The 19,056-nt window shown below is 43.6% G+C and overlaps 6 protein-coding genes across 7 annotated transcripts; 3 read left to right on the forward strand and 3 right to left on the reverse strand.

Moving 5' to 3' along the window:
• Window positions 1-4: 4 nt before the first annotated feature.
• On the reverse strand, window positions 5-2,476 carry Bclcc9. The gene is made up of 4 exons (XM_001549746.2): window positions 2,116-2,476; window positions 1,640-2,056; window positions 1,503-1,591; window positions 5-1,450 (listed from the first exon to the last, which is right to left on the reverse strand). Exons 1-4 carry the CDS (start codon window positions 2,282-2,284, stop codon window positions 356-358), a joined length of 1,770 nt encoding a protein of 589 aa, XP_001549796.1. The 5' UTR covers window positions 2,285-2,476; the 3' UTR covers window positions 5-355.
• Window positions 2,477-5,358: 2,882 nt separating this feature from the next.
• Window positions 5,359-7,379, forward strand: BCIN_07g06790 (hypothetical protein). The gene is made up of 3 exons (XM_001549750.2): window positions 5,359-5,949; window positions 6,003-6,191; window positions 6,248-7,379. Exons 1-3 carry the CDS (start codon window positions 5,614-5,616, stop codon window positions 7,223-7,225), a joined length of 1,503 nt encoding a protein of 500 aa, XP_001549800.1. The 5' UTR covers window positions 5,359-5,613; the 3' UTR covers window positions 7,226-7,379.
• A 636-nt stretch (window positions 7,380-8,015) lies between these two features.
• On the reverse strand, window positions 8,016-10,646 carry BCIN_07g06800 (hypothetical protein). The gene is made up of 4 exons (XM_024694260.1): window positions 10,459-10,646; window positions 9,594-10,403; window positions 9,269-9,534; window positions 8,016-9,208 (listed from the first exon to the last, which is right to left on the reverse strand). Exons 1-4 carry the CDS (start codon window positions 10,539-10,541, stop codon window positions 8,199-8,201), a joined length of 2,169 nt encoding a protein of 722 aa, XP_024550049.1. The 5' UTR covers window positions 10,542-10,646; the 3' UTR covers window positions 8,016-8,198.
• Window positions 10,647-10,857: 211 nt separating this feature from the next.
• BCIN_07g06810 (hypothetical protein) lies at window positions 10,858-12,671 on the reverse strand. Of its 2 annotated transcripts, XM_024694261.1 has the most exons (2): window positions 12,270-12,671; window positions 10,858-12,202 (listed from the first exon to the last, which is right to left on the reverse strand). In XM_024694261.1, exon 2 carries the CDS (start codon window positions 12,174-12,176, stop codon window positions 11,241-11,243), a length of 936 nt encoding a protein of 311 aa, XP_024550051.1. In that variant the 5' UTR covers window positions 12,177-12,202; window positions 12,270-12,671; the 3' UTR covers window positions 10,858-11,240. The 2 variants fall into 2 exon arrangements, with proteins under 2 accessions (XP_024550051.1, XP_024550050.1); XM_024694262.1 differs by having other exon boundaries at window positions 10,858-12,671.
• Window positions 12,672-12,849: 178 nt separating this feature from the next.
• BCIN_07g06820 (hypothetical protein) lies at window positions 12,850-14,433 on the forward strand. The gene has a single exon (XM_001549753.2). The coding sequence runs from the start codon at window positions 13,584-13,586 to the stop codon at window positions 14,211-14,213; it is 630 nt and encodes a 209-aa protein (XP_001549803.1). The 5' UTR covers window positions 12,850-13,583; the 3' UTR covers window positions 14,214-14,433.
• Window positions 14,434-14,608: 175 nt separating this feature from the next.
• Window positions 14,609-18,468, forward strand: BCIN_07g06830 (hypothetical protein). The gene is made up of 2 exons (XM_024694263.1): window positions 14,609-16,934; window positions 16,982-18,468. The coding sequence occupies exons 1-2, from the start codon at window positions 14,923-14,925 to the stop codon at window positions 18,087-18,089; spliced, it is 3,120 nt and encodes a 1,039-aa protein (XP_024550052.1). The 5' UTR covers window positions 14,609-14,922; the 3' UTR covers window positions 18,090-18,468.
• Window positions 18,469-19,056: the final 588 nt, after the last annotated feature.

Below are 19,056 nucleotides of genomic sequence, written 5' to 3' on the forward strand. Positions count from 1 at the left end.
GAAATGAAAGAAAATCATATTGCATTAATTATTCATATATATTCGAGACCTCAATAAGAACCCCAACCCCCCTCTAGGCCATAGCCTACAGTATGCCTCCAAAACAAACGAACAACTGAATGAAAGGCTTTTTATGCTTAAATAAACTGTGACGCTAGTCATGTATACACCAGTCGCCACAATTATCATTACTCTATTAGTTCCTGCTTAAGGAAAGTGATGCAATCCCCAAGCATATTATTAATATTTCAACTCGAAACGAATGAGTGAATGACAAAAAATTCACAAATGAGCGAGAAGATGTTAAGTCGATCAAGTCGTAGATCGAATGAAACAACCCATCTGTATCTTCGGGCTACAATCCTGAATCAATTTGATCCACCACAGTCGTATTCGTGAATAACGCCCAATCTCTGCAAGTCTGAGCCATGATACTTGGAATGTTCAACTTCGCAATATCTGCAGGTCGTTCCAAGACACTCACATACAATCCACTGCTAACATGGAATGCGATATGGCAATGTAAAGGCCAAACGCCTGGATTGTCAGCCGTTATTTGTAGTACCATGTAGCCACCAGCTTGAAGGGTTTGTACATCACGACGCTGCGGGTTAGATGGCCGAACAACTGTTTTCCCGTCCCAGAGTCCCAATCCTTCATTCAACACGAACATATTGTGGCCGTGAAGATGCATCGGATGAGAGACTGCGGTGGGGTTGGTAATGTAGATACGGATGGAACTGTTGTCACCGAAGTTGTAGACGTTCCATTGGGGACTATCTGGGTATGAGTTGTTCCCCTGGTTAGATAGGAGAAGGATTGGCTCGTTAAAGTTGGCACGGAAGGAAGAATTATTCATCGTCCATAGCCAGTTTCCAGAAGCATTTTGTCCGAATCCAACGTCGATTTGTTCGGTTGTTGGTGGGTTTGGATCGGGTGTAATCGGGTACCAAGGAGTCGTTTCGTTAAGAGGATCATTTGCGCAGACATTGGCGACAGAGTCATTGAATGTGGCGGAGGCAGTAGTGGTAGAGTTTACATTAGGATCGAGGTCATAGTAGACGAGTGCCTTAGCTTCAGGGTTCTTGGCAAGAGAACATCCAGCGATTGTTGATCGCATCCAGAATGATCCAGTCGTTCCAGTCGGGAGACCTTCAACGATAACATCGGTACGCTGGCCAACTCCCAAAGTTACGACTTGGGTTGTGTATGGGATGATAGGGACGAAATCATTAGCAATGACAGTCATGTTGTGGCCATCGATTGCGAACTTTTGCATCCCTTCAGTGCCGGCGTTGATGAGCCTAAGTCTGTGCTTCAACCCAGCTGTGAACTTGAAAGTAGGTGGCATATAGTTCTCATCATTGCAGGTAGCGTTGTCACCGGCAGCTTTTGTAGAGCAATCGAAGAATCCTTTCCCTTGGATAAGATTGCTATCGGAACTTACAAGCTACTGACCGTTAGCATATATTATTTTAATTGGGACATTGAAAACTACTCACAACTCTATTGAGGTCGGTAGACATAACATCCTCAACTAATGAAAAGTAATCTGGGTGATACCAATCGTTCAAGAGTATTGGTCCCATGTCTTGTCAAAATTAGCACAATCCGGCCAATTCTTGGGCCATTCACTTACCAATGTCATATGGAACAGTTGGGGGACCATGAATGATCATAGGACCAAATATACCAGCATTGTACTGGGCAGAGTAATGAGAATGCCACCAACTTGTCCCGTAAAGATCGGCCAAGAAAGAATATGTGAAGGTTCCTCCAGGCACGATTGGACATTGTTGAACTCCAGGAACACCATCAAACCATTGAGTTTCCTTTTGCAGGAGTCCATGCCAATGAAGTGCTGTACCTTCCTCAGGGCCTCTAATCTCATTGTGAACAGTGACTTCAATTGTATCTCCCCAATTGGCCTCGATGAGAGGGCCGGGGAAGACATCATTAACTAGTATCACATCTCTTAGGTAACCGTCTGGCGATGCTTGGCCTCTTTTAACCGTGAAATCATATTTTCTAATCACACCGGTGTGTGGTGCCCCAGCTGTTTTAGGATCAATAGTCAGTCATAATTCCATGAATTTGGGCCGGTAATTCACTTACTATAAGGATTGGTGTTGTTAGCAGTCCTATTGCCCCATGGATATCCTTGGGGAAGTGGAGTGACAGGATTGCTGGTTTTCAAGAAATTTACTGGCAAGGCCGAATAATTGTTTTGAGCAGAAACAAGTGACCCAAAAAGGAGAGTGGCGAGAGAACCTAGACCCCGCATGTTGAAAGAATGTAAGAATCAAGACCAAAGGTATTAAAGAGTGAACCTTCGATGGCTATGATCTGATGTTGATGTTAATGGTGATGTAGAATATGAGACGAATATGTATAGGAGGTCTTGGTTTATATAGAAGTGCTTCACAAGTCAGTCGAGTAAGATACAAAAAAAGCTAGTGAAGTATTGAAAGGCTACTAGGCTGATCAGTAACAGTTGCATCTTGCGGGATGGAATTCATGCCATGCCTGTACGGACCAGATAGGCTTGCAGGATGCTCAATTGTATGCATTGATCCCCAGGTAGACATGGCATAAAATCGCCCGAACCTGACTGAAGTTGTAAATATAAGCTTGACGGCACATCAAGAATGTCTGAGGTTGAAGTGAGAGTATCAGTCCTAAGTTCCACATATAATCCACATTGTAAATTGCTTCAGTATTATGCCGTGTGAATAGTCTATACGGGAGAACACCAAAGTTCCGAGTCTTCAGGCCAATAAACTGCACAATTCAATGGCAATTAAGCCTTTCAAACAGATGAGCGGCATCAGTTTCGTGCTTCACCGATCAATTCCCCTGCGGATCGCATGTATATCAAGGTTAACAGGGGAGAGAAGAGAACTAAAAGTCGTTACTGACGATCGAATTGATGGAGCATGTCTGTTTGATGTTCATGGGTCATTCGGACCCAGGTCTTTACATTTTTGTGGATTCAAACATGTCAATTATTGGCTTAAGACTTACGTCTTTGGCTGTCATGTAGTCTGTCAAAGGTTACCCAGTATGCTTGGCAATACCAGTATTTAGTCAAAATTTAAATCCTTACCCCGGGATAATACTAGTTGCTCGGTAGATATTGATAAGCTTTAATGATTAATCGTGGTTCCTGCATAAAAAATCAAGGTTCAACCACCCCTGAAGTGCCACAGAACGGATGACGAGGCTTGTAATAATGCGTTCTAAATTGAGAAAGTAGAACTTGATCCCTTTTCCGTCATGGTCTTGAGGTCGTGCGGCGTTCGCTTCGGAGCTCAGAAACCTCACTTAAGGATCTGACTATTTTCGTTTGCAAAGGCAGCCAGAATACGTGAAAGTACATCGATCCGGGAATGTATGTCGGAAATTAGTGAGAAATAAGAAACATCTTTTGAGACTATGCACCCAACTGCTCGTACCAGTAACTCTCCGAGTTAGACTAACTAGAGCTATCGAGATATACATTAATGACAATTGGTAGTTCAGTGGATTCAACCGGCAGTTTAGTGGCTGGGCCCTGCGATCCCTACCGAGTACTCTTCACCAAACAAAGTCGCGAAAATATGATAGTGAGACTTTGAATTGAATTAGGATTGACATCCAATACACTAGTAATAAACCTGTCTGTAGAAATATCGGATATAGATAACCGATATCCCGAAGGAAAAAAAGAAATCAATTTTGTGAGACCGACTTCTTTCTGGAAGATGGACTTGATTTCGAATTCGGGTCACTACCGACATGAAGGAGTAGTGGCTTGCAGGAACCACAAGCGAAAATCCAAGGATGTTGAAGCGGGATCGACTCCCAGGTTGAAGCCGAAGGGAAGATCCTCGGCGTAGAGAATATTCAAGGCCGCGGTAGTGGATTCGTGATAATTTGAAGGGTACAAATCACATTCTTCATTTGACGTTCCCCGAATGGAGGTTTCTGACTCTACCGTGTTCCTCGTATCCGGGTAAGTGAAACCGCGGGTCCAGTAATTGTCATGTTTGCCGAAGACCGCTTGCTGTACTACCTGTGTGCTACTCACGCGTTTTGTGCTTCTATACCCAACTCCCCTAACTCCTGCCCAGGAAATGAATGTATCACGACTGGCTATGTCCAAACAAAATGCCTGCTTCGTGTATCTTCGCATTGCTATTTCCACAATGGATAGAATAATGAATTCTAGAAAGAAGAAAACCAGCCTTAAGTTCTATATATAAATCAGCTGAGAATATGTTTTCGGATTGGTGAAGATCCCGCATGATGAGCTTGGCCGTATTTGACATCACTAAAACCTTTTTGAATCTGATCCTTGTTAGTTTCGTGAATATTCAGGCATTATTCAGCCTCGACGTTGCCTAGACACGGAAACATCAATAATTTCTGCCAGTACTTAGGTAGGGTGTGCTAACGTCGTGTATTTTGTTTTGGCAAAGACTGAAATTTTAGGGAGCAAGATCGAATCACGTGACTGGTTGCTTGACTCAAAACCTGCCCTGAGCCTCTATGCAAATTGTGGTAATGCTTGATTCAGATCTGTAAGCTTCTTCGCCGTGTTCCTATACAGCGATTTGCCAAAAGTATTAGATGTCGCGTGTGCCCTCAGGGGAAGCCAGACTATCAGTCCAATATAGACTGATTTTCTACTCTTGGGTATGGCATCCTTGGCTGCCTAGTGCTTGCATGCGGAATTGAGTAGAGAGCTCCATGGGAGATTTTCTTCCAAACTGCTATTCAATCCCACCGGTGCAGTTGAAGCTTCGGTCCGCTGAATTTTATCAGGCTTAGCATCTCTTTGTTTTCCATTCCATAAATGCTTTGTCTGTCGTAGGACTTCTTCTCTTGATATTCTAAACTTGTTCTTTTGAACCGTGAGAGATACCCGCATGAACTCGATGCCAACTGCACATGAGTTCGAGAGCAATAGTTCTCAACAAGCGACACAAAACCAAAGTATCGATTGCAAAGGTCTCCGACGGACGTTCTGGTGAAGGAACTGGGTGGTCCAGAAGTAAGTACTAAGTACCAAGTAGTTATGGCCTTGTTCTCTCTTTGAAAGCAAAAAGCGATGACTTGTCTCTGAAGGTGTTATCTCCTGAAGTCTGCCAACTCGACATTCGATATATAAGCTAGGTGGTTTGTGCCATGTATTGATTTCAAGGTATCTCTCAATTGATTGAATTTCGTGACATTTGACTGTGCACTGAGTTGGATGCTGCTCAAGGTGCAGGTGCAGGTGCAGGTGCAGGATCATTTGTGGTGAGCCATCATAGCTCTTTTTAGCGCCGGGTCATGCCGAGAACTGGATTGCAGGTCAATTCAATATCATCAATTGACATCCCCGAAATGTTTAACTATCATTCCAAAGTTATAATATTCTATTTACCAACCACCACCTTTCATATACCTCTGCTGTACGCTATAGATATTCATATTAAATCAATACATAATACATCGTTCTTGGCTGTTACAAGGTCAAAATATCTATTGATATCCAGGTTTCCATTGTAAAATATTATCATTGCTGCTCTTTATCCTGCCGACCAACATTTAACATCTACCACAACGCTGTGTGTTTGTGACCCAACTATGGCATCCTCACCCAATGCACCCGGAAGTCATAGTCATACCTCAATATCTACTGTGAATCCTCCACCTCCAGCGCATACAAACCAGGGGCTAGAGATCCCTCTCGAAACCTTAGTATCGCATCTTCTTGCTTCCAAGCGTTCTCTATCATCTATCAGTACAGTATGGCGTGCCAACGAAATCGTCACCTCAGCGAAGAACGCATTGGAAGAGAGTGCCATATTGCAGGCTAAAACTAGGTTTTTACAAAGTGGCATCAATGAGCAGATGAAAACCTTGTTGAAGGTAAGGAAAACTGTAGAGTTTGTGTATAATGACGGCCAGGAAGATTTCAGCGTAAGTCATCGAACCAAAGCAGCGATGTGCGGCGTTGATCACAATATGCGCAGAACGTTCTACATAATCTCGATGCCGCAGATGCTCGGCTTGAATCTACGATGAATATGCTACGATCGACAATGGTGGATGCGGCTTTTCGACCGGCAGGCGAGGAACCTAGAAATTTATTGGACTTTGTTGATGAGCAAGGCGTGGAGAAAATGCGGGATGGCTTAAAGGAATTGATCGATGAGTCTAAGGTAACAAAATCTTTTAAAACTATCCGGGCGTTTGCAATGTTGACTCTCGATTCTAGGAAGCGGAAGCAGCATTCGGTACATCCATACTTTCTTTTGACAGCGATATACGCAGTTTGAAATCGGGGTTCAAGAATAGCAAACGAAAGACTTCATCTTATTCCCCAATACCAAATCACTTGTATACACTAGAGGGGCACGCCCAAGAAATGGCTTCGTTACTCTCATCACTTTCAAGTCATTTCGACCTATGCTTGAATGCCATCAGACATACAGAGGGAGGATATGCTGCTGTTCGAAATGCAGCTTCCAACCCGCCACCGGGCGCCGAGCCGGTATCAGTCTCCGGTGTGATGAGCAACTCTCACGATGACATAAATGAAGCACCCCTCACTGAACATGAGCGGGAAGAAATGTTTTCTATCCTCGAAAAAGATGCCGCGGAAGTTGAAGATGTGGTTATGGAACTTCACGATCGTCAGAATGAAATGGAGGCCAAACATGATGCCATCCTTGACCATGTTTCACATCTCGCCGAACAATTCAGACATACTGCGAGCGTATACAAAACTCTAGAGGGTGTATATCAGCGACTTCCAAGATATATCCTCGCGGGCCATGATTTCAGAGCTAGGTGGGAGGATACCAAGGTGCATATAAATGAACAAATGAATGAACTGGAGGGAATGCGACTTTTCTATGAAAATTATCTTTCCTCTTACGACGGCCTTATACTCGAAGTTCACCGCCGTACAGTTGCCGAGGAGAAAGCGAGATCGATAGCGAAGAAGGCAATGGAGCAAATTAATAAGATATATGATATAGATGTGAAGGAGAGGAATGATTTCAAATTTGATGTAGGAGATTATTTACCGGTTGATTTATATCCCGGTATCAGTGAAGCGCCACCAAAATGGGATTTTAGATTGGTGGAGGATGAAGAAGGGGGAAGTAGCACTCCTTTGTTGGAGAGGAGTGTGGTGAAGGAATCTTTTAAGAGAGATAGAGAGAGACACAGGAATTCGAAGGATAATTGATCGGTATTTCGTGAACGGAAAGGGTCAATAATTTGTAATTATTTGATATCAGTAATGGAGGCTTCATTCAAAGCTATGTCAATATTACAACCGGTTGCACTTTGTCAGAGCAAAAAGTGAAAACTGAAATCAATTGTGGAATGTCATTCTCGCATTTATACGATAAATTTCTAGAAAAATTCCACCCAAATCCCTTTTAGCAAAGCTGCTATCCACCTCGACGCGAAGTCGTGTGTCTAAGAATAGCCAATGCATTGTAAACAGCGAAGAAGATCTTTCTTTGGAATACCAAAAGAAATCGGACACCGGTTCTTTTGTATCCTATCGCTGGCTCAGAAACTTGTGTTGGTGTTTCTTCGGGGACTTGGGAGAGATGTGATGAATTGATATGGTGATGCGGTGGGCAAAGAGGGGTGGAAGAGGAGGAGGAGGAGGAGGAGGAGGAGGAGGAGGAGGAGGAGGTGGTGGTGGTAGTTGTAGTGGTTAAGCTATGAGTTTTGCGGTAACGAGATGGAGATGGAGATGGAGATGGTGACGGGAAGGGCTGGGGTGGGATTAGATGGATGTATTGATTCATGCATGAATGGATATTTGAAACTGGGAGTCTATTCTTTTTGTGGCAGAGGGGAAAGGATGGAGAGAATGGGGGATGGGCTCCAATTTCGTGGTTCGTGATTTGGAGCAAAGGGGGTGGGTGAGGCTTCTTGAAAATCGGGAAGGAAAGCTCAATAATTTCTTCGCCTCCATTTACTTTTGATGATTTGGCTACCTGGGACGAGAGAAAAAGGGGTAGATATTAGGTTTGATTGTGCGTTTACTTTTATTTTGAGATTTGTCATTGTACCTTTTTATTTCTTTTTCCCGAAAAAAGGGAAAAAAAGAAAGGAAAAAAAAAAACAACGTAAATTACAAGCCCCAGAAAGGTTCCGTTCCATACACCCCTTTTATAAATGGCTTGCCCCTTTTTATCATATTATCTGATTCCCGATCCTTCATTAATTTGATAGCCGAAGACCACGTCATTACTACTGGTACCGGTGTTTTCGGGAACTATTTGTGTCGGCCACCCGGGAGATTTTTCGGACCATGAACTTGTCATTGTTGCCCATAAGTCATGGTATAGTGTGACTGCATCTCGCTGTTGTTCTGTTCCTCCATCCGATGTTGTAGTTTCAGTTCCAATTCCTATTCCCCCGGGTGTTCCAATGTGAGTACCAACAGCCTGTAAACCTGTCTCCTCGGCTCCAGGTATCTTGCCACTTGTACTGGTAGTGGTACCCATATCAATATCCTGCATACCCATATCCCATCCTGCCATCCCCTCCTCAAAACTATCATCCCAAGCCGCCATATCCCCAAAATCGAAATTTGCATTTGTATTCTCCAATAAAGGCGCCATCTCCGGATCAAACATGGGACATTTTCCCTTGGATATCACAGCCGCTTTTGGTACTATTGCTTCTACTCTTTTTTCCCACGTTTTCTTAAGTGTAGTTAACATACCATGCATCACGAAATATTTATCGTAGTGTTTTTTTTTTCCTTTACTACTACTCGATTCCCTCGATCCGCTTTCCCTAGATTCGATATCTGCCCTGGAAGAAACCTGCGAATTTGATGAAAGACTATTGAACCTAAAACATAATGATTCAAGATACATACTCAACCCCACTTTCTCGCGTGTCGTTTCCGCAGACCAATTTTCCACGTGTGCAATTACAAATGTAAGTCGTACGAGCGCGACGAGGGAGTGCACTAGTTGTGACCAGTGGATTAGATTGAAATGTGTGTAGTCTTTAGGAGGGAGTGAGAGGATGTGTTGAAAGTATGATGCGCCGAGACGGAGACAGGTGTCGAGATGGTCGGGGGAGGGGATGGCTTCTGTGGTGCCGGGGACGAAGGGACGGTAGGGACGACGGAGGAGTCGAAGGGAGTGAGTGTAGATTGAGAAGTGAGTGTATTTGTGATATAAAGCGAGGAGTGCTGGATTGTGTTAGTATTGCCCTTTTTATACACTCTCTGAGAAACTTGAATAGAGCTCACGTGAAGAAGTGATAGATTCTGGTACATTTCGTTTCCAGGTATCTAGCTCAGAGGTGAATAATTGAACGTATAGGTCGGTGCTAAAAACATCCATTTGCGGATAGCTCTTTGCGGTCCATGTATCATTGATACGATCAGCAACACGCTCAAGTATAACAATAGCTGTTGCCGGCGTGGTCATATGTGATGGAATGAACGTATTAGGATTGCTTGGAAGAAGATTCTCGTAGGACATGGTTTGTGGTTTATTGAATCCCTTGGAAAGACTTTTCACTGTAGATCAGTATATAAACAGAAAGTTTCATTCAAAGGAGACGGCACTGACTGAGAACCCAAAACATAACATCCCATATAAGCTGTCCTAGCCTCCATCGTCCACGCGCCATCGCTATCCACAAGTCCCTTCGAATCGAACTCTCCAAAAAGGGCATTTTGAGGCTCTGCTTTATCAAGCCCTAATTCTATAGCCAAGGAATTGGCAAGGTTCATGTAAGTAAAACATGGAATTTGTTGTGGCTTGGTATGCGCGGGGTACCAAGCTATATATACCAGAAGACCAAGAAGATAGTCGAGGGATTTTTGTGACTCGACAATTAACTTGAGACTCAACACACGACGGAACTCCTGGTCTAGTTGGTGGTGAAGGTATGGGTGTGGGATGGCAGCAGTGGTGAGAATGGCCAAAAGAAGGAAAGGAGATTGTTGAGACAGGGTTCGGATTGTGGGGTTTGCGGGGAGTGTGACGAAAGGGAAGAATGGAAGTTTGGGAATATAGGAATTGAGGAGGTGTGTCGCTTGGGATAATGTGAGTTTGCGAGCAGAGATGTATTTGGATGGTAAGGGTAGTGCATTCTTCACTGGGGTAGGCGATCGTGATTTATCATCTTTAAAGACTCGCTTGTGATGGCTTTGAAGAGTTTCAGTGTCTTTCGCCGAATCATGATATACTGTGGTGGGAAGATCTAGAGAAAACTCTCCATCTTTTGAGGGGTTATCGGCAGAAAGAGACGGGGCGGATGATAATGGGCTACCGGTATCATCTAATTTTGTGCTACTTTCTGGGCGTGCAGTACGTCGAGCACGTTTTGGTCTGGCTTTCTCTCGAACAACACATCGACTTTTGGCTTGGTCGCACCTGTCTATAATTAGTAATCGTGATGTATGAGGATGATAGTCAACATCGGGGTTACCTCTGGCATATTGTACTGTCATCGGCAAAGAAGCATCGATTTTTACTTGCTCTGCAAGATTCGCAAGCACGTGCATTCCTCATTGCACAAATATTGATGACTGGTAGGGTGCATGTGATGCTTGACGTCTAATCTTCATCAATCTCCAGCGTTTGCAGACTCATTATCGCGATTCTTGATTGTTGCTCGTAAATGACACAAATGATGATCGGTCAGACCACGGTGGGGAAAGCCCTGTGGCTTATCCTCCGGATGTACGGAACTACATGTTAGAAATAAATCACATAATCTCACACAAACACGTAAATGCAAGGGTATAATGAAAGCATCGCGAAGCTTTTCAAGAAGTTCTACTTTCATAGAGAACCGAAATTGATGAGTCAATTTGGTTGAGAGTCTTGAATCAGTGAGAATGGCAATTTGGTATATAAATAGGTATGAAATGGCTATTGTAGCTTCCACGCACATTCGTGAACAAATCAACGATGAGACCATAAATCGTAGAACGTATCATGATAAAACCCCTCTAAACTCTTTCACTCATAGGTATATTCAAGCTCAACAATCAAAAGAAGCCGCCCCTTTCGCAATTTCCCTCTTTCCTCTCGAGGCATCGTTTCTTGGAGTTGACCTAAACATTATACCATAGGCAACCACAACCATTGGATTACTTGGGTGCCTGGGAAATGACTCGGTTTGACGATGAGTCTTTCGGATATTTCAAGTACCCTGTAACAAGATGTTGAGTCAATAGCAGAGATAGTCCAATCACTATCAAAATTTCATTGCCCAGATTGAGTCGTGGATATTTCAATGTCAGTCACAACCGCTCTATGATCCGAAAGATATACTCCATCATCATAGCGATTGCTCAGCACTGCGTAGGTTCCATAATCGACTGGTGCATCCTTTGAAGAGAAAATAAAATCGATTCGAGTTGGTGTATTATCTACATATCCAAACGATGTAAATGTCATTTCATTTCCGTACCGTTTCTTCACAGGGACGAGATCTCGAACATCTGCCATGCCCGAAGTTGACGATGTCATTGTCTTGTAGGCTTCATCGTCTGGAGGACTGTTGAAATCTCCAGCAAGTAGCAGTGCAGCGGGAGTATAAGTACTTTTGTAATGATCGACCTTCTCCAGTATAATTTCAGCACTCTTTTGTCGAGAAATAGGACCAGCGTTATCCAAGTGAGTACTCATCATAACAACAATCTCGTTCGTCTTGCGATGCATAAATATACCTATAGTAAGCAATCTGATAGAACCAGCATCCCAACCAAAGCTAGGCTTCTCCGGAGTCTCGCTGAGCCAGAATGTTTTGTAGAGAACAAGATGCCACACCGCTGGACGATAAAAGATGGGAGAATATTCTCCAGCTTGTTTGCCATCGTCTCTCCCAACTCCAATATAAGACCACTGACTTCCAGGACCTTCATTCAAGGCATCGTGGATGTCAACGAGTTGAGAGTGAAGAACCTCTTGCAAACAGATGAAAGTCTCGGGGGTAGTGGAATTAAACACTAGTTCGGAGCACAGTCGAGGACATCGAACCGACCAAAATTCCTCTCCTTTGAACGGGGATTCCGTTGCATAACGAATATTGTGAGTGAGGACTCGAACGGGAATCGAGATCGACTTATTATCATCGGAAGGAGTGGAGACGATAAATTTCTCTCCTTCGAAGTCAGATAAACTCTTCTCACGGGTCATGTCGTTAAGAGGAGTGGACCAAGAGGCTAATTTATTTTTGGAATCAACGATGGAATCCACAATCGTTTGCTGTCAACCTCTGATTAAACTCACCCTAGTGATGACGATCGGGTAGTCGTGTTTTTCGTCTTACAACCCACGATGAATGTTTTCGTGTGCAAGAGTCCAAGGGTAATCCCAAAAGAATGAGAGAAAATTGAAGCTGCGAGAACAGGTTTATGTCATGGTAGAACTATTGATATAGTTCCTAACAACGCTTTAGCATCAAATGACCGGATGGGATTTTGCACGTCGCTGGGTGCAGGAGCATATGAGGAATTCAGTATAGCTATAGCTGTAAATCGTTATATGTAGACACCAAGGGAGAGGAAGGTTATTTGTCAGACAGTAAGGTATTTGAGTAGCGGGTCATATGATCCGATCGCGATGACAATGAGGGGGCTACTCTCAAGTCTTGGGCTACGTAATCTTTATATTTGTAGAGACGCGATATGCAGAAATGTGTGTGTGGATGGGCAAATAAGGGAGCAGGAATAGAGAATCCACAGGCATCACATGACAAACGTCAATTAGAGTTTAGTGCGAGAGGGGCACTGGCAATGGCACTTGCGCTCGCGAATCGCATCTTTCCCAACCTCATCATCTCGTCATCTCATCACCCAACCCCTTCATCGTAAACGATACGAATGCGAATGCCCTCTCGCAATCTATCCTCAACTTGCAGATGTTGTGGACATTTAAGGCCATGGTGATCGATATTTGATCATTTACACCTGCATTAGAACGAGAATGCGGTTGTCCGGGTACTTCTTTTGGCCATTCAAAGTTCTTGATTAGACCATGAATGTGCCTGTGGCTTCGAAATCCGATTTTAGTCACCGGACAAAGTGACAGGCTTACAGTTCTGATTGACCAAACAATCACGAGCATCATCCAACGAGACGCCCTTTGCGCGAAACTAAATCATTATGGAGTCACACTTGCATTATTTTCCTTCCGTTTTTGCATTCTTAATTCCGCTTTTAATGTTATTTCCAAGTTTTGGAGACGCTTCCTACTCTTAATACTGCTCATATAAATTTCGTGGTGTGGGTGTGATGTCTCACTAAAAGATGATTCACATATTCCCACATGCCCTTATCTAACAAGGCGCAATACGAAAAACGATGACTAGTTCCTCTTGAGATTCTACTGCGTGACTGACTATAAAGCGAACATGCCCTTCACGAATACGTCTTTGATTTCGGTACCCATTCCTGCCCTTTATAGTCGCAGGAATCTCCCCATTCGAATACTTTTCGAGTTCAAATCACCAACTTCCCCGCATTCGCCACAAGTACATAGACCGGCCTTGAGCCGGATCTATTGAGAGTTTTAATCTCCTACCTATCACTCAAATTACGCACCATGCCTTTCAACGAGTTCCAGCGTCGGGACTCCTGGCCTCCAACCATCATTCATATCCGCGAGAACAACGCAGACATTGATGCGATCGATGATGACCCATTTTCCTATTTCCTCACATCGCCAGACGAGATCACAGATGACGATATTGATGACTTCTCTGCCGGTATCATGTCTGATGATGAAGGAAAATCCGAAGTCCGGGAGATTTCTCCTTCGTCCTTACAGCGGGCGTCATTGGAGGACGAAGAGGATATTTTGTTTGGATTTTCCATCCCCCTTAGCTTGAAGGACTTTACAAAAGTGCATGGAAGTGGAAGAGAATCACGGGCTGGACACCGAATGGATCAACAGCTCAAAGGACTTGGAATCTCTATTTCTGATTTTACAACCAGCCGAGGCCGAGCGAAGGCACGGCTAACACCTCCACAAGGCCGCGGTCGGGGTGAAACACGAAGCGTGCCATTAAGAAGACCTCACTCATGGCGCGAGCCCAGTCCTGACCTGAGGTCTATCAAGGAGGAGGGCGAGGAGGAAGAGGAAGTGAGGGGAAGTGGAGCGATGCCCTCAATGGTTTCCAGTCAGGCTGTGGAGAGTCCGAAGCCGAAGAAGAAGGTTCACTGGGCACTTTGAATTGTGTTATGTTTTGTTGTGTCCTGAATCAATTGCACACCGTAATTTGCATTGCTTGGAGTTTGGATACAGGTATACCGCAAGGTTGGACTTTCATTGAGCATATACCCGTCTACAACGTAGTCTTTGGACTTTTTTTTTCTTTTTGTAGCATCGCATAGCATCGCAATATTTTTAGCCTAATTTTGCACCCGCAATATCGGGGATTGCATTATACCCAAACCTTGGAATCTCTTCAGTGATCATGTCTTTGTGCTTCCAACTATTGCATTCACCCAGTCGCTACCAAGAAGCTTTATTTTCCAGTTCCACCAAACTACCACCCCACCTCACAGAAGATTAGTCATCATGAATTAATATAACTCCACCTCGCCCACGACTATCTTCAACTTTCTGAGGGTTGTAGGCTCATTAACGTACTCTCACGAAAAGAAAGCCACCGTGAATACCCAATAATTTCTTTTGTAGATTGTTAATACACAATTGGTTTATCCGCCTCGACTGCCCCGCCGTCCGCAGTCATCATGCACGCCCTCGTGCCCGGGCGCTTTCCCGCCCTTTTATCCCGTGTGCCCTCGATGTTCTCGTCTCATAATACCATTTATAGTCCAGCTTGATCATCATTTATGTGCACACCGTTTGACTCCTCCCCGACCCATTCATTCAATTTCACCTATCATCCTGAAATTCAATAATTACTACGTTCACAATGGCTTTACCTTCTGCGGGGCAAACATTTCCCACAGCCTTATCGCGGGATGCGGATTCTTGGTTGTACAACACTGAATTCTTGGGTGTATCACAAGTTTTCTCAAACGATCTGGATGATTTGATGCAGGATGTACCTAATCTTGCATTTTCTAATGATCCGATTGAGTCGGGCACAGGGTTCACTCCTCATTTCGTACATGATCTTCATGCTACTCAACTTGAACCGGGCCAGGGCTCATTTCAAGCATTGGTTCCTGCTCAAGCGCCCCTCAACCATGTGTCGAGTTTCAATAAGGAAGCGAATTCTAAATCTAGTACATCCACAACTGTCACAGATACCTACTTGTTTAGTGCTACAAATCGAGTTAAGGGGTCTGCTCGCATAGGTAAAGCCAAAAAGTATTCAAGAGGCGCTAGTGCCTCTAGTATCAGAAAACGAACCAGACAACGGAAGGCACATCTGTTAAAAGGATTTGCTCTACTTGAGAAGGCAAGGGAGGCCCTGAAACCTTACTCTGAATTGCCCAGAAACTTCGCCATTTTACTCGAATCTTCATTTAGTCAGTTGGAAAAGATTGTCGAAGAGGCCATCTGCTCAGATGACATGTCTGATTCGTCTTCAACTCCAGAATCATCGAATTCGGAGATGGACTCGGCATATGAATCAATCTCCGACGTTTCACTGTCGGAAATCACAAACTCTGTGCATGAGGAACAGAACATTAATTTCGAAAGGCAAACTACTGAGCCTACACCATCCAGTATTCACGATTCAGAAGTTAGCCAGGGGGAAGAGACACCTAGACCGGTCCAGCCTTCATCGCCTACTTATCAATGTACATACGGATCTAGAGGTGAACGATGTCAACATTCTACAAGCAGAAAGTCCGATTGGATTCGACACGAAGAATCTGAGAAACATTGGCCTCAGAAGCGTTATATGTGCATGCTCTGCGCTGAACCAACATCGGACGAAGATCGGAATCCTTGTTGCACTTACTGCCTTTTAGCATTCTCCTCAAATGTAGAAGTGTATAGCCATAGCTTGAATTGTACCGAAGCAAGGAGGAAAGGCAAAACGTTCACAGGAGCAAAGACGGATCACTTTCAGGCCCATTTGGTTGAAGTTCATCACTGTTCTGGACTTGACGAGATCTCTGCAGCTTGGACATACAACCATACCACAAAATGGCCAAGATACTGTGGCTTTTGCACATACCACTTCAAAGATTGGGAAGAGAGAAAACATCATGTTGCCGATCATTTCAAAAGAGGTGCTGACATCTCAGATTGGAATCCCGCATTGCACAACCCCCGACGAAAATCCGCGGATAAGCCAGACTTCTCACCAAGAAGCGACGATGATGATGATGATGATGACGATAACGACAACGATAATTGGCACCAACATGGCAGAGGAAGGTATGCTACAGAAGAAGCTACGCAAAGCGCCTACACCACGGTTAGCAGTGAAATGAACTGTTTTTACCCCCTATCAAACGATAGCTACCTGGACTGGGGTAACAATGTAGTGGGATGGAGCCAGTATAATCTTGATTCGAAGGAACGTTACTCGAATTCACTTATGAGCCGCGTCAACATCCCTCGGAAAAGTCGACAGGGGATGAAACGAAAACATTCTGACTATGGCGCCTATGAACCCGAATTCATTAGCGACTCATATTCTACTGACCATGCTTTAAGCTACAACTCAACCAAAACAGTGTTGATGCACTTCCAAGGCACCGCATCTGCGGCAGCGGCCCAAACGGGCAAATGGACCACTTACAGCTACCATCATTCTCAACTTCTTCCTAACAGTAATGCAACTATCTCCTACATAGATGGATCTGACGCTACGTCTTGGATTTATCCGCCGAAATCTACTACGGCCCTTGAGACAGTCAATGATGCGTACGTGAGAAGAGATGATAGATCGCATCACAGAATAAGTCCGGAAAACTTTAGAATCAAGAGGGCACTTCCGAGAGTCATACATAATTCAGAAAGGTATGTTGTATTGAGTTCCAGGAGGTCTTTACTAATAGCCAAAACAGTCATAGAAGTCATCGAGAGTATGACAACTCTTATTCCCATTCAAGTTGTTCAAGAGAGCTTGGGCAACGTTTTGCCTGGAAACAACATCGGCTAAACGTGAATGCCAACGGAGACAGAAAGCCTCGCTTTGAATGCAGCTGCTGTAAACGCTGTACTGAATGTTTCACCGGCAAAGATAATATTAGTGGCCATTACATATCCGCTCAAATACAACATTTTAAAGACCATCTGAAATCTCACCATCAAACAATGGTTGGAGTTGGAAAACTTCTGCTTTCTGTAACAAAAAACTCAAGGTTTGATAATCATCAACTCAAGCTTGATCCTCATGTCCGAGCCAAAGAATTGAAGTTAGAATTGAAGTTGTGGTCTGATCAATTTTATCTCCCTCCCGGGAAGTGTGGAGATGAAAGTTTTCTTGAATGTTCCTACAAAATCTCTTGGGGAGATATTGGAAGTTATATTTTTGATCCTCCTAATTGCTTTTCGAGCAAAAAACAGACTTGTGGACCAGGACAACGATTGCAGGAGCATTTCTCTGGAGATAAGTGCTGTCGGAATCACAATAGGGCGATTTGGCATTTCTTTGAAGAGAAGTGTTGTCGGAAGCACAATAGTGCCATTGGACATTCCTGCAAAAGAAACTTCAATTGCCCTAAACACCAAGGATTTAAAGATCAACGTGGATTGGGCCCCAACATTTTTCTTTGGGATTGTGCGAGATCATCTGGGGTTACCGAAGAGCAATTGACTTGGATCATCCAACCGAATTTCAAGCCTTTCGGTATCACATCAAACCGACCAAGATATCAAAAGGCGAAATCAGAGTTTCCACAGTCGGTGGCACTTGAAAGATATCTTTCTGATTACAACCGGTCCGAACACCTGGCGTACCTAGCTTCCCGTCGTATTAGTTGTGATGCAAGCGACGGTTCGAATGCATCGATTGAAACTCTCAGCTTCACATGTAGCGGAGCAACTCTCTCTGTGCAAGTTAAACAAGGAAAATGGTGCTGTTTGTTCAGATTGCCTAAAGAATTGAACGTAGGACTTACAGTTGACGATCTGCGAGCAACATTCGATGGCCAAGATGTGGATACGCATTAGCTTTTAGGGGGCGTAAGAAACTTCAAGTTGGTTCTTACCACCTTTCCTGTTGACATTAGCACAGCTGTACCGGAAGATAGCAGTAAGGATGTAGGAAATTTAGAGTGATAAACCATTCTGGCAGTCGGCTTATCAAAATTCGGTTTCGGACGTTGTTTGAAGGATACCATGAGCATAGGTGTTGGATTTTATTAGGAGTCAACGGGCATATTTCATGATGATGGAATTAGAAGTCCTTTTGTTTAATGCGGGAACATTTTATGAACAAACTGGGAATTAGAGCAAGAATTTAGCATGGTGTTAAAGGGGTTAAGTATACTGCAGAGGAGTACATTTGATATTAATCAAAAGAAAATTCTAGAACATCAAGAAATGAACATAGATCTGGTTTTTGTTTGTCTAGTTTGTCTTGAGATGATGCTTCACTTTGGGAGTGATTGCTTATGCGTTGAGTAGACATTTGTAGGCGTGAGTAGGCGTGAGCAAGCGTTTCTGATTTGTTTGCACTGCTTCCTGTATTTAATCCACTCACCATTCCCGGCAGTTGCCAATAATTCAAGAACCAACAATCAAAAGAGAATTCAGATTCTCTGAATATATGTTATTTTCTGAAGATAGTCTCTTCATGAGCTTCACTAGTAGGGAAGCTATGAATGACAGGACTGATTGTTAAATATGGAGTTGCATGGTGAATTGACAGAACCACATTTTCCTACGATTTCTGTGGGAGATAGATGATTCTCAATGAGATTGAAGTTCCTTTATCTATCTAATATAGAACCAAATAATTGTGATTCAATTTCTTTTCTTTTGATATTCAATGTTCTGAGGTGACGAACTTGCGTCATAAAAAAAATGATGCTGGCACAGCCAACTCTGGCTTTTTTCAGACCTAGAACCAATTCTGATAGCCATTGAAATGAAACGACTAATAAAGACTTATTGATTTATAACCTTGGCATTAACA

Source organism: Botrytis cinerea, chromosome 7 (assembly GCF_000143535.2).
Source record: "Botrytis cinerea B05.10 chromosome 7, complete sequence".
In the NCBI taxonomy this organism is placed as follows: Eukaryota; Fungi; Ascomycota; class Leotiomycetes; order Helotiales; family Sclerotiniaceae; genus Botrytis; species Botrytis cinerea.

Coding starts and splice junctions, on each gene's coding strand:
- BCIN_07g06790 (XM_001549750.2), top strand. CDS start 5,614: ATGGCATCCTCACCCAATGCACCCGGAAGTCATAGTCATACCTCAATA. Junction 5,950..6,002: donor ACGGCCAGGAAGATTTCAGC/GTAAGTCATCGA, acceptor CAATATGCGCAG/AACGTTCTACATAATCTCGA. Junction 6,192..6,247: donor AATTGATCGATGAGTCTAAG/GTAACAAAATCT, acceptor TCTCGATTCTAG/GAAGCGGAAGCAGCATTCGG.
- BCIN_07g06820 (XM_001549753.2), top strand. CDS start 13,584: ATGCCTTTCAACGAGTTCCAGCGTCGGGACTCCTGGCCTCCAACCATC.
- BCIN_07g06810 (XM_024694261.1), bottom strand. CDS start 12,176: ATGACCCGTGAGAAGAGTTTATCTGACTTCGAAGGAGAGAAATTTATC.
- Bclcc9 (XM_001549746.2), bottom strand. CDS start 2,284: ATGCGGGGTCTAGGTTCTCTCGCCACTCTCCTTTTTGGGTCACTTGTT. Junction 1,592..1,639: donor AACTGTTCCATATGACATTG/GTAAGTGAATGG, acceptor AATTTTGACAAG/ACATGGGACCAATACTCTTG. Junction 1,451..1,502: donor CTACCGACCTCAATAGAGTT/GTGAGTAGTTTT, acceptor AACGGTCAGTAG/CTTGTAAGTTCCGATAGCAA.
- BCIN_07g06830 (XM_024694263.1), top strand. CDS start 14,923: ATGGCTTTACCTTCTGCGGGGCAAACATTTCCCACAGCCTTATCGCGG. Junction 16,935..16,981: donor GTCATACATAATTCAGAAAG/GTATGTTGTATT, acceptor TAGCCAAAACAG/TCATAGAAGTCATCGAGAGT.
- BCIN_07g06800 (XM_024694260.1), bottom strand. CDS start 10,541: ATGAGGAATGCACGTGCTTGCGAATCTTGCAGAGCAAGTAAAAATCGA. Junction 9,535..9,593: donor TGTTATGTTTTGGGTTCTCA/GTCAGTGCCGTC, acceptor TACAGTGAAAAG/TCTTTCCAAGGGATTCAATA. Junction 9,209..9,268: donor AGAATCTATCACTTCTTCAC/GTGAGCTCTATT, acceptor AACACAATCCAG/CACTCCTCGCTTTATATCAC.